The sequence below is a fragment of the Pyrus communis genome, chromosome 6 (genome assembly GCF_963583255.1).
Source record: "Pyrus communis chromosome 6, drPyrComm1.1, whole genome shotgun sequence".
Lineage (NCBI taxonomy): Eukaryota > Viridiplantae > Streptophyta > Magnoliopsida > Rosales > Rosaceae > Pyrus > Pyrus communis.
In genome coordinates this window covers 4,510,960-4,534,531 of record NC_084808.1, presented here as the reverse complement: position 1 = coordinate 4,534,531, position 23,572 = coordinate 4,510,960, and the positions used below count along the sequence as shown (strand labels likewise).

At 46.2% G+C, this 23,572-nt stretch overlaps 1 protein-coding gene across 1 annotated transcript; it reads right to left on the bottom strand.

Moving 5' to 3' along the window:
- Positions 1-1,118: 1,118 nt before the first annotated feature.
- Positions 1,119-2,267, bottom strand: LOC137735945 (uncharacterized). The gene is made up of 3 exons (XM_068475296.1): positions 2,010-2,267; positions 1,557-1,961; positions 1,119-1,466 (listed from the first exon to the last, which is right to left on the bottom strand). Exons 1-3 carry the CDS (start codon positions 2,265-2,267, stop codon positions 1,119-1,121), a joined length of 1,011 nt encoding a protein of 336 aa, XP_068331397.1.
- Positions 2,268-23,572: the final 21,305 nt, after the last annotated feature.

The window sequence follows — 23,572 nt, the reverse complement described above, 5'->3', positions numbered from 1 at the left end:
AAGCAATTACCCTACCATGCTGCATCAACACACATCCCAGACCATTCAAGAAAGCATCACTATAGACCTCGAAATCACCACTATTGTCCGGGAGTGCCAAAACAGGTGCATGAGTGAGACAATACTTCAACTGCTGGAAACTCTGCTCACAATTATCATCCCACTCAAATTTAACATCTTTCCTTGTTAACCTCGTAAGTGGTAAAGCAATCACAGAAAAATCCTTAACAAACCAATGGTGAACTCAAAGATATAGGATTAGTACCTGGAAGCAAATCAATTGTGAACTCAAAGTCTCGGTCTGGCGGTAAACCAGGTAATTCCTCAGGGAAAACATCAGGAAAATGCCTGACTACCTTTACACCCTCCACACTACTAGGAGCAGCATCGTCTAACACCACATGAGCTAAGTATCCCTAACAACCTTTTGATAATAGCATTTTCGCTCGCATAGCAGAAATAACGCCATGTCTCACCCCACTCTGCTCGCCCACAAAAGTAACCACAGGTAATCCAGGACGATGGAAGGTAACTATTTTCCCGTAACAATCAATATTGGCACGATTCAAATGCAACCAATCCGTGCCTAAAATCACATCAAAATCAATAATATCTAACGGGATAAGATTAGCTGGCATAATAACATCCTCCACCATCACTGGACATCCTGGATACACACAATCAACAATACATCTTTCCCCTCTAGGCATAGAAAACTCTAAATCATACCCTAGAGGTGTAGGGTGAGGTTGCGTCACTTGAGCAAAGGTATGAGAAATCACAGAATGTGTAGCACCATGGTCAATTAATACTCTAGCAAAAGAACCAAGGATATTTAACGTACCTATGATCAAGTCTAGATTATTTTGAGCATCCTGCAAAGAGATATTGTGAATACGCCCCTAGGTCTGCTGCCGTCCACCACGACCTCTACTCGTCTGGCCACCACAACTCTGTGCACCATGCCCCTGACTAGGCTGACCAGACTGCCTCGAAGATCCCGTACTACTCGCAGCAATCTCCCCCTGCTGAGGCTGTCCTCCCTGATACCACTGAGACCCACCTGCTAGAACTGGAGGATATGGCATATAGCCATTAGAATACTGGGGATAACCACCCTAAGAATATGGATCCTGGGGATATGGATACTGTCCTGGGGCATAAGGAACAGCATCGCCTTGGTAGTAATAGGCACCATCACGACCCGTCTGCCTATAACTACCAGGACCAAGAACCTGCTGGATCGGTGCAGGTGGTGGCAAGAAAGTCTGTTGGGGCCTCTGCTGACTCTGGGGATAATTTGCAGCCTGATGTCCCATCTGCCCACAAGTGAAGCAACCACCGCTGCCTCTCCTGCACTCTCCAAAATGTTGATTATTACATTTACGGCAAACTGAAGCCCTTCCTCTACCAGCATCACCCTGCCTCTCGCCTCTAGCACCCCCAGCAAATCTACCACCACGACCCTAACCAGTGGCACTAAAACCACCGCTAAAAGAACTAGAACTGGTTCCACCTCGCTTAAAGCTCTGGGTCTTGTGAGGTCCGAGCAACGCCTGACCCTTGCCCTTGTCATATTTCCTTTGGTTACCATCTTTTTCTTCCTCATCACTCTCATTAGGCATGTTCTTGGAATCCTCAATCCTTAACAGAATCTCATAGAACTCCTGGTAGGTGTCACAAGGGGTAGTGGTCGCCATAGAACGCCGCTTCTTCTTAGTACCCAAACGGAAATGATGAAGCATCTCTGCCAGATTGCCAGCAACATCCGGATGATAGCAAGACAGATCAGTAAACCTCCGGTAATACTCATTTTCCGTCAACTTCCCCTGTCTCAACTCAGTGAATTCCTGCTTTTTGCGGTCTATATACTCAGGAGGCACAAACCTTCTCCTGAACAGCTCTCTGAATACCTCCCAATCAGTCCTCTCCTCTGGGGACAAACGATGAACCTCCTGTTCCTACCAGGATGCCGAATCCTTACCCAAAAACCAAGATGTCGTCTCAACCCACTTCTCAACAGGGAGATTCCCCTGATTATACAGAACACGAAAGGTCTTCTCAATATGTTCTAGCCACCGCTCCGCTCCCTCAAAACCCTTGTGGCCTTCGAACTTATCCAGCTTCAGATTGTACATAGTTTCCAGAGGAGTCCTCTGGGGAAGAAGAAGCGCTGACTGAATCGCTGTAGCAATAGCTTCCCCCAATTGAGCTACATTGGGGAAGCTACGCTCAGCAGAGCGACGTGGTTCCTTACAAGGCGGCATAGTTCTGACAGTAGACACCAAAATAATTAGAATACTCACAAAAGTACAGGACTGCCAAACCTATGCTCAGATACCAAACTGACACACCCCGACTGAGATCAGGGCATGCTGGCCGTCACATGAAGGTGACGTAACCATGTGCACAGTGCGGAAGCTAAGAATAATAATAAAAGTATGAATAAATAAAAACCAAGCTATACACTGCGTAAAAAACATACATGTGCAAGCATAAGTGTGAAAAATGATGTTCAAAGCACGGAAGACCTAGTGCAGTCCGAGGGAAACAACACTAAATAAAAACACCCAAAGGTGGTCCTACACTGGTGATAATCTGTCAGATATGCCGTGAATCCCTCAAGAGCCACCAGTAGAGCTATCCAAACTAGAACCTGGAGGGGCGCAAAACAAAAAGTGTGAGTGGGCAAAAACAAAGCTTTTCAAAATCATTTCAATAACAAAGTTCTAACCCCTCGCCATAAAACCTGTATAGTTTCCTAGAAAATAGAATATGCACACATATATAACTCATGCACAGAATATGCCACGTCGAATGCCTCTACGTAGAAATGTAAGTACTCAGGTAATGTCAAATCAATGCCATGAAATCTGTCAGCAGGAGTCACGTTAGGTGACCTGTACGGTTGAATCTAGAGCTCAAATCTCCAACTCACTAACTATACCTACACATGAGTCGGAACCACCTAAAGTGGTCTGTACGACAGGACTGGGCGTAAATAAATACGCTTAAGTGCTACGATCACGTGAAGACTGGGCGAATAATCATGGGTCACCTACGAGTCGGAACCACCTATAATGGTTTGTACGACAGGACTGTGCACCTAACTTGGATCCAAGATGAGCGTGTGGTGCGGGAGGTGAACATCATTTGAAGGACTGTGCCCTACTCAGGGCGGGAGCACTAACACTGGGGGTGCAGGTTATGAGCTCTCTATGCATCTTAAATCACCACTAAGCATAAACATAAACCATAACTTACCTGGCACTTACTTATGCGTCCGCAACACCAAACATATGTATATATGCAACTAATAATGCATAATTAAACGGGCAAACATAATGCATGGCATATAAAACATATAAACGCTTCATTTCACTTTCTGGGAAAAACACAAATATATAGGTATATACGGAAAACCAAAAGCCCACTCACTGGTATGTAGAAGGGTCGTAACCCCCTTGCCTCGAATGATTGCGCTCGTCCTCGGGATAGGTCTTACCTATATGTGAAACAACTATAAAAACGTTAATTTTAAAGCACATAACCAACATTACGAAATAACTTCTCATACAATGCTAAAATGGGGTGTGTGAATACACCAACGTGATCTACTCAACCTCACGAACATCCCCATATTTATAAAATAATTTTTTGACATCGCACGTACCTCCACGTGCCGGCCAAGGCACGGCCACACGCGCCGCCCACCCGTAGGCATGTGCCTGGCACATTGACGGCGTCAGTTAACGCTGTCAGGAATATTCTGTTAAGTTTAACAGATTTCGTTAACGCCATTAGGAATATTCCGTCCATACTGACGGAATATTCTATCGTCTTCTCCGGCCAAACTCCGGTGTCGTCGCCGTCGCCGGAAAACCGGGAAATTTTCCAAACTTCATATCTCACTCGTTTTTCACCCAAATTTCACAAAATTGGTACCAAAATGAAGCTTACGACTAGAGGAACAAATCCTTACCACTTTCAAGCACTAAAACCAATTGAATCTCTCCGGAAAAACTCCACCAAATCCGGCCAAACCTGCAACTCTCGATCCTGAAGTCCAAAACCTTCAAACGAACCACCCCGAGACTCCTAAGGACCTCGCCAAGCTTCCTACAAACTTGAAATTCCCAAAAAACACAAGAATTAACGTGTGCATGAATAGTACCCCGATTTGAACATCTCAGGTTCGACGTGAAAATGAAGGTTCCCTTACTTGAAGTGGGTATGGTTGAACTCCTAAGGACATGAGCACAAATATGTAGTTTGCTTCCTTGATCTACCACGTTTGTGAGTGGTTTGACCTTGTTTGTACAAGGAAGAAAGGAAAGGAAGAGAGAGATAATGATACGGGACAGAGAAAGCAGAGGAAAATGAGTGTGGGTGAGTGTGTGTGTGGTCCAAAATCAACCAACCAAAACCCCAAAACGACTACACAATGAAATAAAACACTAGGGGCAAAACCGTCATTTTACCCCTACGGTACGAAAAATCCAGGACGGGTTGTCACATACAAGGTCGATTGCCCACTGCATGAACGACCAAGGACTCCTTTGTGAGTGTAGTTCGCTGGCAAGCAGTGCTGCTACCAGCTTGTAACATTAACAGCTATCGTACTTTTGCATTAACTCCTTTGCGTCTTGATGCATAGTTGGCCAGGAGTAACCTGCGTTAAGAGCTTTATATGCTAAGGATTAGCTTCTAGAGTGATTTCCACAAACAACTTCTTGGATTGAACTTAAAACGTTTAGGTTGTCAGGAGGCGCTAGGTAGTGGAGATGTGGTCCAATGTAAGATTTTCGAACAAGAATGCCGTTCCACATGTAGTAGCGTGCTACCTTTATTTGGAGCTTTCTCGACTCTAATCTTTATGTGGGGAGTATGCCATTGACTAGATAATTTATGATGAGATCTAGCCAATTTGGAGTTGTACTAACTTGTGACACCTCAACTGTTGGCTCTGTCTCTATGCTTGGTTTTTCCATATACTCCATCAGAATAATGCGTTTGAGTTAATGGTCGAGGGCATAGCCTAGGCTGGCTAGCACGTTCGTGTGGGCGTTGTCTACCCACAAAACTTGAGTAAAGGTGTAAGTCTCAAACTCCTCAAGCTGCTTTCGTACCTTCTTTAGGTATTGCGCCATCCTTGTATGCTTTGCTGTGCACTCCCTGGTAATCTAGCTGGTGATTAGCTAATAATTGGAATGAATTGTGAGCTTTTTCACTGCCAAGTCTTTCGTCATCCAGAGGCTTATTGGTAAAGCCTCGTATTCTACTCCGTCGTTGGATGCTTTGAAGTCTAAAGAGTTGCGAACATAGTTGGCGTGGTGATGAGTTGCGGTGCATGAGGCGATGAGCCATGGAGTTTAATTCTCACAGTCCGAAGCCATGATGCAAGATAAGGTTGACATGGAGTCGCGGAGCTGGGGCTATGTTACACGCAGCCAGAGGTGATGCTCAATTGTTAGTATTGAGTTACTCTAAAGCTGAGTTATGGAGCAAAGGTTGGTTGGGGTTGTGTGACACGCAGCAGGAGGTGGTGCTCAACTTCCAGTATAGGTTGCTTCTATGTATAATCTTTTGAAGTGATGAGGACAAAACATTCCTTTGAGTACATTCTTCTAGTGTTCGTGTACCCTTGACACACCTTTAAGGCCGAGTTGGTGCATTCGTCAGAAAACTTTGTGTTCGCTAGTGTCTGCACCTTTATTAGCATAACAACTGTTGCCAAAGTTAGCTTTGGAATTTCTTGTACCTGGTTTCCACATCGAAGAAAGCTTTTGAATTGGGCAATACAAGTAGTCGGGCCCCTAACTGTTCTTGTATGAGGGTAGAGCTTATTATTGTTTCATATACCGCTAAACATATAAATAAGTCCTCAGTTGCTTCTGGCTTAGATAGTAGGGAGGTGATGTCATGTACTTTTTCAAGTCCTTGAATGCTTTCTAACATTCGCATCCTATTTGTCTTGATGCTATTTTTCCATTATGTTGAGAAAAAGGCTTACGTCGATCGGTGGATTCGAAGGTAAAGAAATATGTGCTCGGTGTCTTCTTGACCCATCTTCGGTTGAGGTAAAGTCGTCTTTCTGCACTTTAGTAGCCTCTACGGGGGTAAAAGACTTCTTCTTTAACTCCTTCAGTACTTGCATAGTGCATTGTCGAGATGCAGCCTGGTCAGACTTGATTTCTCCAACTCATCCTCCTGGGATGCGAAACCAGATTTTTTGATACTTGACAGAGGTTACAACATCCAGCCATATCAGCTAAGGTCACCTTAGAATCCTATTGTAGGGAGACGGGTCACTTATTATCGTGAATGTCTACTTTGAGACAACTGACAGTGTTTCACATCAAGTGTAATGTTGCCAATAGCAGTCAAGGTGTGTCCGTTGAATCCCATAAGTACCTCCGCTTAGCGTGTGATTGTGCTTTCCAATCCCATCTTATGAATTACTGAGAGCTAAAGTAGGTTAACCGCACTTCTGTTGTCAACCATCATTATGTTGACTATAGCATGGGCTAGTTGAACTTATATCACTAGGGTGTCGTCGTATAGGAAGTCGATGCCTTTGGCATCCTGCTCGGTGAAGCGAATGATGGGCCTAGGTTAGGTGTTAACTGCTTGCATCTGAGAGACCAACAGAGCTTGTTAGATCTTCCTTTTCTTGGAATTGTGGTGGGTTGAATTTGGCGAATGTGCCATTAATCCGAATTTTCTTGGTCGGTGACTTTTCATCGACATCTGTTTTTTTTTTAGGCTGTGCATCTAGCTTGTCCAAGTATCTATCGAGCTTGCCTTCTTTCACCAGCTTCTTTAGGTAGTTCCTCCAAGTGTAGCAGTCATCAGTTATGTGACTGGGACCTCAATGGAATGCACAGTACTTGGTGTGATCCAACTTGGAGGTATCTCCTTTTGATTGCTTTGGCAGCCTGAACCATGGTTACTCTTGATGTCGCGGAGGATTTGGTGGATTGAGATCGAGAACTTTGTATAGTTATGGGGCATCGGGCCTCCTTTAGTCGGTGATTGGTCCATGTGCTTAGCCTCCGCCCTATTCTTGCTATTGTATTGCTTCACATCCTCCTTCTTTTGAGTTACTGCTGATTTTTTTTTTCTAGCTATCAAGTTGTTGCATCCGACTATCTTCACCTTCTCTTCTTTGAACCTCTTCACATAATTGCAAAGTGACTCCGTTGGATTCTTGATGTTGAACAAGTGGTCAAACTTCTTTTTGATCGAGCGATATGATGAATATTCTTTGGTGAAACCAAAGAAAGCTCATTGAAACTCCGAATGGACTGTGGTGGCAGGGTGTGGAACCAATCTTGCACCTCGCCTTGCAAAGTAGTGGCAAATATCTTGCACATGAGGGCGTCGTTGTTTTGATAAAGGATCATTACGCTGCAGTAGTGCTTTAGGTCCATTTCCGGGTTTCCATCTCCCTTAAAAGATGTGAAATGTGGCATGTTGAACTTACGTGGAGGCTCTGCCTACTCGATCTCTTCCATGAAAAGTGACCTGCTTATGTTGGTTATGCCTTGCCCGAACGCCTGATCCGTAACTTCATTGCGTTAGAAGTCGTGCAATCGTTCGTTTATGAGCCTTTCTACTTCTTCCTGAATTTGCCTTTGCTGGGGTAGCAGAGCTTCCAACTGCCTGCAATCGTGACCTACTGGTCTAGGCTGTTCTTCCCTATGCTTAACTCGTCTATGATGCGGTTGTGGTGTATGTGATACGTTCCTAGTAGGCAAATAGGCTACTCACAAACTGCCAGTTGAACTTGAGCTTGGATTGAGTAATTACTTTTCTCCGTCTGTCGTACTACCTACTCCGATATGAGATAGAGGATGCTCCTTGCAGGGCTAGCTGCGAATGAACACTTTACCTAGAAGGTGGTCCAAGTTAGTTATCAAAGTGTGGCCCTAACCGTGAATGTATGCTCGTCCTTGGGCCTAAACGGGAGTGCATGCCCTTCCATGCACTAAGACGAGAGTATACGCTATCTTTGGGGCCTAGACGAGAGTATAAACTGCCAGAATGCTCAGTTCGTGGCTAGTCGAGGGGCTGCTTGCTGGGACGTTGCTGGAGAGGTTTGTCGTCTGCCTTTGTCCTATTCAGGACACCTCATCTGGGGCACATTGCTTCTTGCTGCACTGCAAAAGTTGATTCACCAAGCTCGTCTACTGCGCGAGGGTGCTTGTCAACTCTATGACTTGTCAGGACAAGTGTTGTTCACCATTTAGGGTGGAAAAGCTTGAACGGTCTGCGTCTTCTTGAGTGGTGGAAGTGAAATGGACTATGGGTGCGAGATTGAAACCGGGATAGATCAAATATGAGAAAAAATAGGGTGAAGAAACCCCCAGTTCAATCGTTGGTCCACAAATCTGAAGCCGGGAAGGTTGAACCGATTTTGGATCAGTTTGGGCTGCTATGTGGGCCATGGTAGTAGGTTGGGCCACCTGCATAGGCTGCCTTAAGTGCGCATGTGGGAGTTGGGCCTGGGCTCAGCTTTGGAGCACACTAGGCTCGTGCTGGCCTAGGGCCTGCGAGTAACGGGCTGCTCCATCTGCCACAACTACTTGGGTCGTGTGCTGGGTTGTTGCATGCAAGGCTTAGGCCTGCTGCTGTAAAGTGGCGTAGGCTTGGGCTTATGGCTGCCTTGCTGCTCTCTGCTCACCGTGGCCTCGCTGGTTTCTGTTCATCTTAAGGCCAAAAGCCTCACGCGCTCATGATGTTTTTTTTTTTTTTTTTTTTTTTTGTGGGAGGGGGGTGTGGGTGGGGGGGGGGGCTTTGGTCGAAGAATCTTTGATGCCAAAGTTAAAATTCTGAAAAGAATGTCTTTAGGAGTTTGTGGATAGCTAATGACTTTGCATTTTAGTGGGATGAGAGGAGTACTTATAGGAGGGTGGGCGGTCATATATGGTGGTAATTGAAAAATAATTGCAAGATATTAAGTGAAATTATATATTGAAATTAACATGGCAATTATTCATAATTTAAATAGGAAGTTTTGGGAGTTACCTTTTGAGTAAAATCAATAAAGGATTGATTGGGAGTGATAAGAGGAATTTAAATAAACACAATATTGATCATCTTTGACTCTTCCTTAACTGAGTCGTTATTGTCTGTTGTATGTGCGCGACAATCCCAGTGTGCCTCGAAGATAATCTCGTCTTTTTCATCCAAAAGTCCATGTGTCACCTCCATGATTCTTTAGATTATTTTTGGTTCCACAATCTAGTTTTTACAAATTGCAGACATCACCAAAGTGAAATGCCTCTGTGAGTCTTCACGACCTCCGAAATGGATGGATAACTGTAGCTTACCACTAGTTGTTGTCACATCCCGGTCCGGGGGGACCACTTCCTGGGCCCACTTCACCACTGTAGCACGATATTGTCCACTTTAGGCCCCGACCACGCCCTCACGGTTTTGTTTCTGGGAACTCACACGAGAACTTCCCAATGGGTCACCCATCCTAGGAGTGCTCTCGTGCGCTACTCGCTTAACTTCGGAATTCCCATGGAATCCGAAGCCAGTGAGCTCCCAAAAGGCCTCGTGCTAGGTAGAGATGGGAATATACATATAAGGCTCACTCCTCTGGGCGATGTGGGATCTTACAATCCACCCCCCTTAAGGGCTCGACGTCCTCGTCGACACACATCCGACCAAGGATTGACTCTGATACCAAATTGTCACATCCCGGCCCGGGAGGACCACTTCCCAGGCCCACTCTACCACCGTAGCACGATATTGTCCGCTTTGGGCCCCGACTGCGCCTTCACGATTTTGTTTCTGGGAACTCACACGAGAACTTCCCAATGGGTCACCCATCCTAGGAGTGCTCTCGTGCGCTACTCGCTTAACTTCGGAGTTCCCATGGAATCCGAAGCCAGTGAGCTCCCAAAAGGCCTCGTGCTAGGTAGAGATGGGAATATACATATAAGGCTCACTCCCCTGGGCAATGTGGGATCTTACAATCCACCCCCCTTAAGGGCTCGACGTCCTCGTCGACACACATCCGACCAAAGATTGACTCTGATACCAAAATGTCACATCCCAGCCTGGGGAGACCACTTCCCGGGCCTACTCCACCACCGTAGCATGATATTGTCCGCTTTGGGCCCCGACCGCACCTTCACGATTTTGTTTCTGGGAACTCACACGAGAACTTCCCAATGGGTCACCCATCCTGGGAGTGCTCTCGTGCGCTACTCGCTTAAGTTCGGAGTTCCAATGGAACCCGAAACCAGTGAGCTCCCAAAAGGCCTCGTACTAGGTAGAGATGGGAATATACATATAAGGCTCACTCCCCTGGGCGATGTGGGATCTTACAATCCACCCCCCTTAAGGGCTCAACGTCTTCGTCGACACACATCCGGCCAAGGATTAGCTTTGATACCAAATTGTCATATCTTCCCGGGCCCACTCCACCACCGTAGCACGATATTGTCCGCTTTGGGCTTACCATTCCCTCACGGTTTTGTTTTTGGGAACTCATGAGCAACTTCCCAATGGGTCACCCATCATGGGATTGCTCTCGCGCGCTACTCGCTTAACTTCAGAGTTCCGATGGAACCCGAAGCCAGTGAGCTCCCAAAAGGCCTCGTGCTAGGTAGAGATGGGAATATACATATAAGGCTCACTCCCTTGGGTGATGTGGGATCTTACAGTTGTCCCCCTTTTTCTAAAGAGAAAAAAAAAACCTTGAGAGTTGAGTTGAAAGAGAGAACACCATGTGTGAGTAAGTGTGTTAATCTTCATGTGATGATAGTTTACAATTAATAGTTAAATGCAAAAATGTCCAAACAGTGTCTCAGGAAAATCCAAAAATCATGTATCAAACAGTTAACCACTTGCTGTCCCACACGTCTTCATTGTTGAACTGAACCCATACCAAGGGAAAAGGATCTTTGCCGGATCCTTTTCCTAGGGATGTCGTAATCGTGTCCGTTCATCATACATCGTACGGTTAGTTTTCGTTAAGTACTATTATTATTTGAATTTTAAATTTTAAATGATTTTTTACCGCACGATGTAGATGAACGGACACGATTGCGGGATCTGTAAGATCCCCAAGAAAAAAATCCGGCGAGGATACTTTTACCACACCAAGTTCCACCTTCACCGCCACTAAAATGATTTTATTTTTATTTTTTATTATTTGATAAAAAGACAAACCCTAATCTCACAAGAATATTGGGGTTTTGCACTATACTTGTTCTCAATTCTAATCTCTTTATGAAGTTTCCTTCCTTACTATTCTGTGATAAAAACATTGGTTTTCTTTTGTTCCAATTTATGAAATTTACACATCTCTATATACTAAAACTCTGTCGGGTGGTACTATGGATGACCAGTGGGCGGACGATTTTGCCCCTCAGTTTCTCCCCGCTCTCCCGATTTGTGGATTGCTTCATGCAGTGGAAAGACGGTTTTGCCCGTTCTTTCCACGCATCCGTCACCTTGAGGAAGAGTTAGCCGCCTTTCCCACGTGTCCATCATCGCTGGACCTACTTTCGACTTCTTCTCTGCTTTCGCTTCTCTGTCTCGCCATTCTCAGTTTCTGGGTTTTCATTGCTTTACCTTTAGGCTTACCGTTTGTCTCTCGCCAATCTCTGCTTCTTTCCCGCTTGGTCTGGCCTTCACTTCCTCGTAAAACCTATGTTCTTCATGTTGCAAAATATTCGCCACAGAGATCGTCGTTTTCTTTTTTTTTTGGGGATTTTGGTTCTTTATTTTTTGAGGAGTTTTGCATCCTGTAAACCTAGATCTCTCATCGTTTGGTGGAAGCTCAAAAAATTTGCTTCCAGGGTTTTTTTTTTGGCTTTCTTATCTTGCGATCGCTGACGCAAGTTCAGAGTATTTCCCTCTTTTTCCGTCTGTGATTCCGAAGTTCTGATCGGCTTTCCGGCGATTTTTCGGTCCAGTATGGGCATGGCCTGCCTTCAGATCACCTTCAAACAAATTCTATTAAACTTAGGTAGACTTTGTAACAGCTATATGTGAGTTTTTATTTCGGATTTGTGTTGATTCAAACGAAACCCTAACAGTTTGGTTTTGCGTTATGATGTGACGGTTTGTCGAGTCTTTGCCGGCTAAAAGCGGATTTTGAGTTTAGCTTTCCTCCGTTGACAAATCTGAAACTTGGCAGGAGTTGGAACACTACTGTTGGTTTGGGTATGCTCTCCCGGTCTCCCCGCTTTCACTTCTTCCCAATTGTATATGCATTTCTGTAGAGCGTTTGAAAAGATTGAAATAAATAGTCCTATGTTTGTTTCTGATTTTTTTTTTTTTAGTTTTTGGATTTGTAAGATTTTGTTTGGTAGTTGAGAAAATGTGATCCCATGTTTTAGTTTTGACAAGTGAGGGAGAGAGATGGAGAGAGAAGTGGTGGTTTGTCATTTGAAATTAGTGGTCAGCTTGATGTACCTGCAGTATCCAGTATGTTTATAAATGCAATGAAAATAGGATAATGTGGTACTCATCGTTTTTCAACACCAACCTCTAAATTAGTGATACATGTAGTTTCAGTTCTTTCTCACATTGGATTTAAGATTGTTGATCAATGCAATGAAAGTCTTATGCTGTGGTGCTTGTTGAAAGGTTTGTTGTGCTGCTGTTTGTAATGTGTTTTCTAATTAAATATTTCCTTTAGTGTTTACTATGTAGACAAATATTATATGCGGTGCTCACCGTGGTCATATGTTTTCTGTTCAAACTTTGGTTTTGTGACTTTGGGGTTTTGTTTGTAGCAATGTTATTCTAACAATAATGACAAAATAGAAATATGTACTTTTGTTATTCATCTATTTCGAAGAAAATTGCTAACACAATCATTTTATCTATTTTGATAGGCCCATTTTAGCAGATAAAAATGGGACTGCTGAAGCTAAGAACGCTACGTCATCTAGCAGTGATAATTCTTCAGATGAGGAATCTGATGAGGAGGAAATGAGTAATTTTTTTTCCTAATAATATTACTGCTACACATATATTATCACTAATTTTTTGTGTTTGATTTGTGATTTTGAAGATAGAGTGGCTATTTCTAAGTTGTGTTACTGTTTGGTTTAAGGCTCCTGTTGGCTCTAAAAATTACAAAACCTATGTGGCGCGCAGGCCGAGTAACTAACAAGCTAACTACATCCTTCGGTTGAATGCGGGGCGTGCCAACTCGTCGGCCGCGCTCGGCCGAGGAGTAAAATTCGTTGATGTCGCGTTGAGCGCGTTGCTGACTTCTTTATCTTACAACTGCAACCGAGGAAGGAACACTCTCAGTCTTTGGGTTCTAGAGCCTGAAGACAAAGCTGCTGGTTCTGCGAAGTTCACAAATCGTCGGCGCCCGATTCGATCACAATGATTATATTCGTAAGAGTATAAGCACGTCGAATCGACACCAAACTATACGGACACAAATATTCAAAGGTGATGTATGTCTTGATGGTGAACGTGGTTTGGCCGTCAGAATGCTGAACTCTAAAACTCACTTGTGAATATCCAATCATAAAATCACTCGGCGTTCGGTACGCCGAATGTCGTAACTCGTGACACCTTACTTCGCCGAGAGGGTTAATAAGATGACCCCTGCCAATAAGGATTTAAAAACCCTTCTCGGCCGAGACTTGGATAGGTAACCAGTCAGCCTCGACGCAGTGCTGTTTATCCAAACTGAAGGTACTCCTTGGTCGGCTGGTTCTACGGCAACAGTGCTGTTTATCCAAACTGAAGGTGTTCGCCGGTTGCCTCCACAGTGCTGTTTATCCAAATTGAAGGTGTGTCGGCGGGAAAAAGAAAAAGAAAAATCTCAAGGTGTTTGAGAGGTTTTGTGCAGGGCAATTGTATGTCGAATTCTAGGTCCTTCCTTGTTGCATGATTTCTTGTATTTATAGCACCAACTCCCTGAGATCGAATTAAACCCCTATTTGGATTGGGAGTCCTTGCTTTATTCCAACTTTGCTTCAAACCACCCTACTCCCATTAGGACTTTGAACTCACCCCCTTCGGGGCTTTGTTCATTGCTGGTCGAGAATCCCAGTTGCACCAGGACTCCCTCGACCTTGAAGAAGCGGAAACATCTTTTGCTTTTTAGACTTAACTATTCTTGATAACCATTACCATGCACATTTATGGGATATGATTGCACTATCCTCGTTACTCCCGACATATAGCCACGTGTCGACTCTGCCACTCCTAACAACTTTCAATCATGGCCCTCGAAAACGTGCGCCTCTCGAAGCGTCTATTCCTCATTAATGCCTTAAAACCACCGCCGCACGCAATCATGCGTCCCAGATCGTTGAAAACCTCGATCCTATCCTTGCAAGTTCCCAAAATATCCGAAATGATTGGGGCCAATTCCCGGTTAATTTTCCCCCTAATTCAAACTCTAGTGTTTTCGAATACCAAACATCTGATCTTCCTTCTGAAACACCTATAAATACCCAAATCTCTTTCATTCGTATCCCAAGCCTTCAGATATTTTGAAATCTTCCTTTCGCTATTCCCGCTTGCTCAAACCACGCACCCTCAAGCTCATCTCTCTTAAACCCCCTTTTCAACCTACACAAACCTTTTACTCCTTATCAATGGCCTCCTTCATCTCCAAGCTTTCCAACGAGTGCAACAAATGCAAGGACTTCATCGACCGGAACGCCTTCAAAATGCTACGCTTCGAAAACGACTTAGCCACCACTCACCAAATTCTGGGGCCACTATTCAAAGACGCAGTGCCATCGTGCATCACCAACTTCCTTGAGGAACAGTGCCTGACACCCTTGTTGCAGGGGTTTGACTGGTCAAAATGGTGTTTGGCACGGCCCCAAGGGGCTTGGCCCTCGACCACTACAGCCTGGGCCGCCTGGGTCGACCGAATAAGAGCATTCTTCGGCAAAGAATGGGAAGCTCTCGGCATTCATGACGCCATCATGCTCTCGACCATGGAGATCACCATGGATAAAGAACTGCTCATGGTGGCCCTGAGTTTATGGTGTTCGGCTACCAACACCATGATCCTTCCTTTCGGCCCTTTCAGCCCCATCATCCTTGATATCTCAGCTATCCTTGGGACTTCCCCGTCTGGTCTCCCAATCGATGCTGCCCTTTCCGGATGCCCCTCGCATCTCGACCTCAAAGCGTTGTTTGATGAACAGGCCGTCGAGACACTCAGCCGAGGAGATCGAGAGCCTTCGAAAAAAGAGGTTCAGAAGCTACACAAGAACTTCTTCAACTACAACACTCTTATCCTCCACTTCGCCGGCCGAGGCGAGGAGAGTCTTAGGAAGGGAGAACATGAAGCCTTTTTGTTCTACTGGTACAATAAATTCATCTGTTGTACCCGATCGAACAAGTGTTTGGTCGGGAATATGCCAGTGGTTCAGGCCCTGGCCAGTGGTCACTCCTTAGCACTCAATTCGGCCATTCTTGCCAATCTCTTCTGTTGTTTGGCCGAAACGACCATCAACAAAATCGACCCATACCAGAACGGACCCCTCTGGGTATTCCAACTCTGGCTGCAGGTTTATTTTTCCACATTTCGGACTGAAGTCCCCGTTTTCCAGCCTACTGCAGCACTTGGTCCCCAACTGGCCTCTCGACCGGCGTCTCCTCACCGGGCCGACGAAGTCCTCAAACACTTCTTCGGCCTAGACGTCCTTTCTGATGACGAGTTCCTGGTGTGCCGACGTCAGAAATACCCCGCCTCAATCAGGCTACCAAAGACAGCATGGGGTGAAGCCGAAGATGCTGATCTTCGTCAACACCGGGGGTCGTTCGTATTGACCCGCGACCTTCCCCTTGGTTGTGACGCCCGCCAAGCTAGTTGGGAGGTCTACCATCCTCATTTCGTCACACGACAACTCGGCTACCTCCAAGGTTGCCCAGTACCCCTGCTCACTTCTCGCTCCCTCTTAAGTTGAGGACACCTTTCTGGTTCCTCCGAGAGGGAGTGTAAGACGACAGAACAGGAGTTTCAGGACAAGTGTAAAAAATTTCAGCTCCGACCGACCGTTCCTGAATCTCTGGGTACTGACACCTTTAGGGACTGGTGGGAAGAGTACACCCGTGACTTCTTCGGCGTCTCGGCCGAAGACGTGGTGAGTAAAATCTTCAGCGACCGCCCCAGACACGCTCCTCAACCCAATCCAAAGAAACGACCCAAGGTATATTGTCCTTTCGCCCTTTGTACTTCAATTACTTGCCCCCTATTACTGTCTACTTCGCCATCTTAGGTGGTCGTTTGTTGAGACGGGCAGAGGTGGTCGCCGTGGCGGTGGCCCAGAAAAAATCGGTCTCCTTGAAGAAGACCGTTATTACCGGGTGAAAACAGTCGACCAAGCGCCCCCATCAGGACGCTGAGACGGGGGATGACGCTCGTCGCCCTTCCAAACGCGTTAAGAAGTTGGCGAAGAAGGGGGAACGAGAGATTCATGTCATTCCCAGTGACATCACGGGAGTAACCGCTCTTGTCGTCTCTCCTTCCGTCCCAACTGCCCAGGCTTCGGTGGACCACCTTCCTCCGACCATCCCCACGATTGGGGTTATGGCCAATCCGATCGCTGTACCAATTGCAGCTTCGAAGCCGGCCATTGCGCCTGTCTTGGGGGAAATGGCTGCACCCGTCGAGGCATCCCCCATCCGACGATCGATGGTCATTCTGGAAGAGGTATGATTCCACTGCTGACCTTTGTTTATTCAATTTTCTAGTCGTAACAAAAGTTTCCTCAGGATGATGAGAGCGACGATCCCGCTGAAGCGTCACCCTCGACCAGCCAACTCTCATCCCGTCAATCCTTCCCCTGTGGTCAAGGCAACCGTCCAACCGGCTCCTCCTCTGGCCCATCGTGGGAAGAGGCCCCTGGCCGAGCCTAAGGCGACGGCCAAAACACCGCTTCATCTGCAGGATGAAGACCTCAACATTCCTCCATAGAAAGTGTCCTCGGCCATTGTAAGTCTTACTTCTCTTTTTGTTGATTTTATCATGACGCACCTGTACTTAAAAGAAATATTAAATGTCAGGTGCCCGAACGTTCATTTCACCGACAATTTTATGCGCAGACAGGCGTTGTCTATATTTCTTGGCCACCGTCGTGGCCATCAAATGTAGATAACCTCCATCGGCCACGTGAATTGAGAAGCGGTCTTAGGCACTGGGCTCGGCCATTAAGTTCTCTAGGTTCGAGCAATGAACCAGAGGGCATGGCCGAGGTCTCTTCTCGGTAGGTCTAAAAAAAACACTCCCTTTGTCATGCACTCCATCTAGAAACACATTCCCTTTGTTATGCATTTCACATCTTTCCTTTTACTGACGTTTTACTTTCCTGTGCAGCCTTCATGGAAGGTCGAGCTCGACGCCTTGATTGAGACTACCTCGGGGGCGGCTGGCTCTTCCACGCCCACACCAAGAACTTCTGCATCCACGACCGAACCGAATGCCCTCGACAAGCTGCAGGAATTGCTGTCTCTATCGGCGTCGCAAATCCTTGAGCGCCAATGCCTCAACTCCGTAGGAGCATATCTAAACGATCTAGCGGTTGATGGTCAGTTAAACACCGAAGCCATCACTAGTGCTTCTTCCGCTCTGGAACGCACTCGGGAGTATTTCAGTGTTTTCAAGAGAATTCTCCGGGCCGAAGATGACCTGAAAGCTGCGATGGTCGTTCAAGAAGCTTTGTGTCCACGGGTCGATATGCTGAAGGCAAAAAAAGATGCATTGGCTGAACTTGACCGTTAAATTTCAGAACTTCAGAACCGTAGGTCAGCAACTGCTTCTTAGCTAGCGAGAGACTTCGAGTCGGGTGGCAAGTCCTGCCTGACTGAATATGTTGCTAGTGTGCTGCATGTCGAGCAGCTGAAGATGGATAAGAGGAATCAGCAGGCCGAGGTTACTATGGGTGAAGTGAGGTGGTTAGAATTAAAGGCTGTTCTCGAAACTTTCCTTCCTTCCTCACCTTAAGGGTGTTTTAGCTGTAAATAGGTCGATCATATGTACTTGTATGCTCGTTTTTACGAGCTTGTTAATGGAACAGTCTATTCTTGCATTTCCCATGTGATCGGATAGTACTTTTTTAAAAGTTTTCCATTAATCGGTAATTTGTGAATTAAACCTGTCCGCTCTCTGAGATGATACGCCCCCTTGCCGAGAACTTTGTGAACAATGAACGGTCTTTCCCAATTCGGCGACCATTTGCCAAACCTGGAGTCTTTGATCCTGACAGGCAACACCGTTTGCCAAACCAATTCTCCTTCGCCGAACGTTTTTTGTCTGACACGTTGATTATAAGCTCGCTCGACGATTTTCTTCTATGCTATTAATAAGTTACCCGCGTCGATCCGACTTTCTTCTAAGTCTTCTAATTATTGTCGCATGGCTTAACAATATTCGGCACTAAACAAACTACTCTGCTCGATCACTCGCAATGAGTTTATACTTAGCTCGACTGGTAACATAGCGTCGTGTCCGTAAGTTAACGCGTAAGGAGTTGTTCCAGTGACCGATCGGGGTGAAGTCCGGTATGCTCATAATGCTTCGTTTAACTTTAAATGCCACATCCCAGGCCTCTCTCTTACTGTTTTCTCAAGAATACTGATTAATACTTTATTGCTTGCTTCGGCCTGCTCATTTGCCTGTGGGTAATACAGCGTAGATTGCTCAAGTCGGATATTTAGACTTGCCGTATATTCCTTAAACCTATCGGCCGTGAAGATTGTGCCATTGTTGGTTATGATCGTTTCTGGCACGCCGAATCTCGTCACAATATTTTCCTCTACGAAACTGCAGACTTCTTTGGCTGTTAATTCGACGTATGACTTTGCCTCGACCCACTTAGTGAAGTAATCGGTTGCTACTATTATCCACGCGTGTTTTGCCGCTCCCGACGATTGAGTGATTTTGTCGATTACGTCCATTGCCCATCCCTTGAATGGCCATGGTTTAGTAACTGAGTGAAGCAATTCAGCCGGGGCTCTCTACATTGGTCCATGAATCTGGCATGGTATGCATTCCCATGCGTATTCGATGCAATCCTTTAATATACTTAGCCAGAAGTAACCGTGTCGTCGGAGCAACCAGCGCATTTTGCATCCTGATTGGTGAGCTCCGTAAATTCTTTCATGTACCTCGGCCATCACTTGGGCATCCTCCTATGGGCCGAGGCACAATAATAGTAACCCATCCTCACCCTTTCGGTATAATTCATTTTGGTATGACATGTAATTCGTGGCATGGACCCTCGTTCTCCGGTCGTGTTTCCCATCGGGGTTATCGAGATATCGTAAAATCGTCTTTCTCCAATCGTCCGGTAATGTCTCGACGGCACATACTTCTACGGGGTCTCCCCATTCTAGTAACGATGGTAACGACATCACCCTCGTGCGTATCACGTGATTGCGCTGGAAAGTTTGCTGATTAACCAAGGCTGGGTACGATCGCAGATTTGTGGGTGTTACCCGGCTTAGCTTGCCCCCCGTGAGTTGTGCTCCGGAGGCGATTTGAGAAAGTTCGTCGGCGTCCATGTTCCGAATACGCGAAATATGCCCGAATGTGATCCATTCAAATGACTCGGCCAAATAGGTGGCGACCATGTGATAGGGCGCCAAAGTATAACTCATGCAACAGAATACATCGTTGAGTTGGTTAATCACTAGTTCAGAATCACCGAGGACGAGAACGCGGGATGCTCGTAAATCGTGTAAGACGTGGAGGCCGATGATAAGAGCTTCATACTCGGCCTAATTATTTGTACAGCTGAAATCCAACTTGAGAGAGAAATACCAGCGGTAGTGGTCGGGTGATTGAATGGCAATACCAACACCAGCCCAGGTCGAAGTACTGGAACCATCGAAATGTAGAGTCTAGTGGGTGTCGCGTGTTGTGATTAAGCCGATTTCGACGTCGTTGCCCCCAAAACCATAAGGAGAAGGGTGTTCGGCCAAGAAATCGGCGAGAGCTTGGCCTTTGACGGCCTTTTGGGGTACGTACTGTAGACTGAACTTGAATAAAGCTAGTGTCCATTTCCCAATTCGGCCTTTGACGATGAGCCGAGTGAGCATGTAACGAATCACATCTGTTTGGGCAATGACCTGCATAACAGATGGGAGCATGTAGTGCCGAAGTATTGATGCGGAGAAAAACAAAGCTAAGCAAAGTTTTTCGACGGGTGAATAGTTGAGCTCCGACGAATTCAGATTACGGCTGAGATAAAAGATAGCTTGTTCACGCCCAACATCATTATCTTGCGCGAGGAGACAACCAATGGATTCAGCGGCTGCCGAATTGTACAGTTTGAGAGGTTTGCCATGACAAGGTGGAACTAGTACGGGTGGTGTGGAAAGGGATACCTTAATTTGCGTAAATGCCTTTTGATGTTCTTTGCACCATTCAAACTTGTCGGAATCCTTAAGTTTGAGGAGCGTAGAGAATGCCTTCATTTTGCCGGCCGAATTGGCGATGAAGCAGCGGAGAAAATTTACCTTCCCGAGCAATGACTGGAGCTGCTTCTTGGTTGTCGGGTGTGGAGCGCTAATGATTGCGCGAGCTTTATTTTCGTCTACTTCAATACCGCGATGGTGCACCAAAAACCCAAAAAAATTACCAGCCGATACACCGAAGGCGCACTTGGTCGGGTTCATTTTTAGATTATTCTTGCGCATGCGGAGGAACGCTTGCCGCAGATCATCCAAGTGCGTTCGGCGGCTTTTCGATTTCACCACCACATCATCTTCTACGATTGTACCAATCAAGTCGTGGAATATTGTATTCATGGCTCATTGGTATGTGGCGTCGGCGTTCTTGAGGCCGAATGGCATGACAACCCATTCGTAGGTATCGAGTGCCCCTGGACAGCGGAATGCGGTCTTGTGGATGTCAGCTTTAGCGATAAAGATCTGGTTGTACCCGGCATGGCCGTCCATGAAGGACAACAGCTCATGATTGGCTACAACATCAATTAGCAAGTCTGAGATTGGCATTGTGTATTCATCCTTGGGAGTGGCCAGATTTAAGTTACGGAAATCGATGCAAATGCGGAGGGCTCCACTTTTCTTTAACACCAAGACGATATTGGCCAACCATTCGACGTACTGAGCGGTCCTAATAAACCCAGCTTTTAGAAGCCGAACTAATTCGTCCTTTATGCCAAGTTGTACTTCGGTCAAGAACCGGCATGGGGGTTGCCGAAAAGGCATGGGGAATGCGGTCAAGGCCTAGCATCTCATGATAATTCCACGCGAAACAATCTTTAAACTCATGAAGCAATTTACAAAGCTTGACCTTCATAGAAGGTGGTAGTAACGCGCTGATAAACAATGGTCGAGGATCATCAGTTGTGCCAACATTGATTTCTTCTAATGGGTCTTTCACCTGGGGCCGATTGTCCTCGAGTTCGGCCGGTACAGCCTGAACTTTATCGAAAGATAGAACTGGGCCGTTATCTAATTCAGCCAAAAATTCGATTAAGTTTATGCTGGAATGTGGCTACTTGGCAATGGCATACCAATGGGCCAGCAGACGTTCCATTGTCAAGGAAACCGCGGTCTGACGCCTTTCTTGTTTGGTGGCGTTAATCATCGGCATCGGTAATTAAATCTGCCAAGCCGAGTCTCGCCGAATCCTATTGGACAGTCTCAACGCCTACCTCGATAACTTTCTGTACCGAAATTCTGGTCGGTCGTCCATCCTCGTTAAAACCCTGAAGGGTGATATAGTCGACGTGGTCGTCGTAATAGCGAGCTTGAATCATGTTGGTCTCAAATGGTTGAATATCGACTGGGTGCACTACGACCGATTTGCCGTCCCAAAAATGAGAACTTGGTATAGTGATGAAGGAATGCAACTGGTTTGGTGGATCCAATCGCGGCCAAGCAATGCATTATAGTCAATTTTGGAGTCAATTATAAAGAATACCGTCATGTGGTGACAACCGGCAACGCTGACTTCCAACGGGAGCACTCCTTTGGTCTGAGACTTGTCGCCGATGAAGCTGCTCATTGTTATCCCTGACGAGATAAGCTCATCATCAGAACGGCGTAATGCCTTCATGACGGACATCGGCATAATGTTGACTGTGGCTCCACAGTCGACAAACACTTTAGAAATGGGAAATCCTTCAATATGAGCCGTGACGTACAACGGCTTTAGATGTTGGAGATTAACCGAGGGGGAAACGGGGGAATAGTTCTGCTAAAGCTGCCTTAAGGTTGTCGCCTTTTCGGACTTCTCCATTGTCGTCGTTTGCGACGAAATCCACTTGTGTTGCTTCTTCAGCAACTACGTCCCCATCCAAGAAAATTGACTGAGGGGTGCTTGGTTGGAACTTAGCTGGTAGGACGTGGACCATATTGATCTCCATATGTTCGAGGACCGAGGGACCCATCGGGTCGTGTCGTGGTCGTTGTCTTCCACAGAAGTAGTCATAGTATTCGTTGTCGGAGCATCTTCAATCGGACTTCTTAGTGCCTCGGCATGAACCGGCTCCTGAGGCGAATTGACCGAGTCTATCTTATTCTGGCTATCTTCCTCGAACATGTTTACTGCCGAAGACTTATTTCGTCCTTGTAGTACTTTACGGGCTCATTCTTCGTAGGTGATGCGGGCGTTCCTTGTGTCCAAATACGCATCTAAACGCGCCACCCGTTTTTCCTCATTGGCCGTAAGGCAGAAAAGAGATACAGTCGAGAAAACTTCGAAATGATATCGTAAATGTTGAAGGTCTTCGAGTGAAAAAGGTAATTCGGCGGTGTCGATATCCGTGTAGGGATCGACCTCAAAGCCGAGGACCCGGGCCTCCCTTATATGCTGGAATCTAGCTTTCATTGAGGGGTCGGAGGGTTTTTAGATAATTTGGGCATCAGGGCACGTCAGTGCTAGGTCGAGGGCTTCCTGACACACCTTGGGTAGTCCGTACAAGTCGTTGGCGGAATATTTCTTATGAAACTCCCGCATGTACTCTAAGGATTCACCAAGGAATGGAGGGTGTAGATTGCGCCGTATCTTGATTACCGGTCCTAGCAGTGGTAGTGGAGAGAGTTTCCTTTCAGCCTCTTGTCTAAAATGTTTAAGACGAGCTCTCGTCTCCCCAGGCCGAAGAAGGAGCTTGATGCCTTTCTCAAACTCTTCAATAGTGGTCTCAAAGTCACGAGCAGCTGCCTTTTTTCCTCTGAGTAATTCGATCATGATAGTCGGGGTCGGCCAATCGTCAACGCTTCCTACGGCCTCTTTTGGCCGCCATCGAGTAGCAACGCTGGCGATGACGTTTTTGAGATTTAGACAACGCCGTATATAAGCCGGTGGGAGAATTGTAATTGTACCAACGTTGGTCTCATGGCCTGGGCGGCTTGAAAGTTTTTCGATCGACTGACGAGCCTGAACTGCTGGCATTGCGCGAGTAATAATCTTCATTATAGAATGGTGCATCAAAGTCAAGACGCCGCCTGACCGAGGCCTGCTCTTTTGTTTGTGTCTGTGGGCCGAGTCTCTCAAACACTTGGCGTCATGGACCATTACTGAGTTCCTGTGGCAATTTTATAAAGGTCAACGGTGGGCCTAAAGTTGGTGCCGAAGATGTCC

Bases quoted from the DNA above. Each gene is read 5' to 3' on its own strand.
- LOC137735945 (XM_068475296.1), bottom strand. From the start codon at position 2,267: ATGCCGCCTTGTAAGGAACCACGTCGCTCTGCTGAGCGTAGCTTCCCC. The intron at 1,962-2,009 runs GTTGAGACGACA...GCATCCTGGTAG, and splicing joins ATCTCCCTGTTGAGAAGTGG to GAACAGGAGGTTCATCGTTT. The intron at 1,467-1,556 runs GCGTTGCTCGGA...GCCACTGGTTAG, and splicing joins ATGACAAGGGCAAGGGTCAG to GGTCGTGGTGGTAGATTTGC.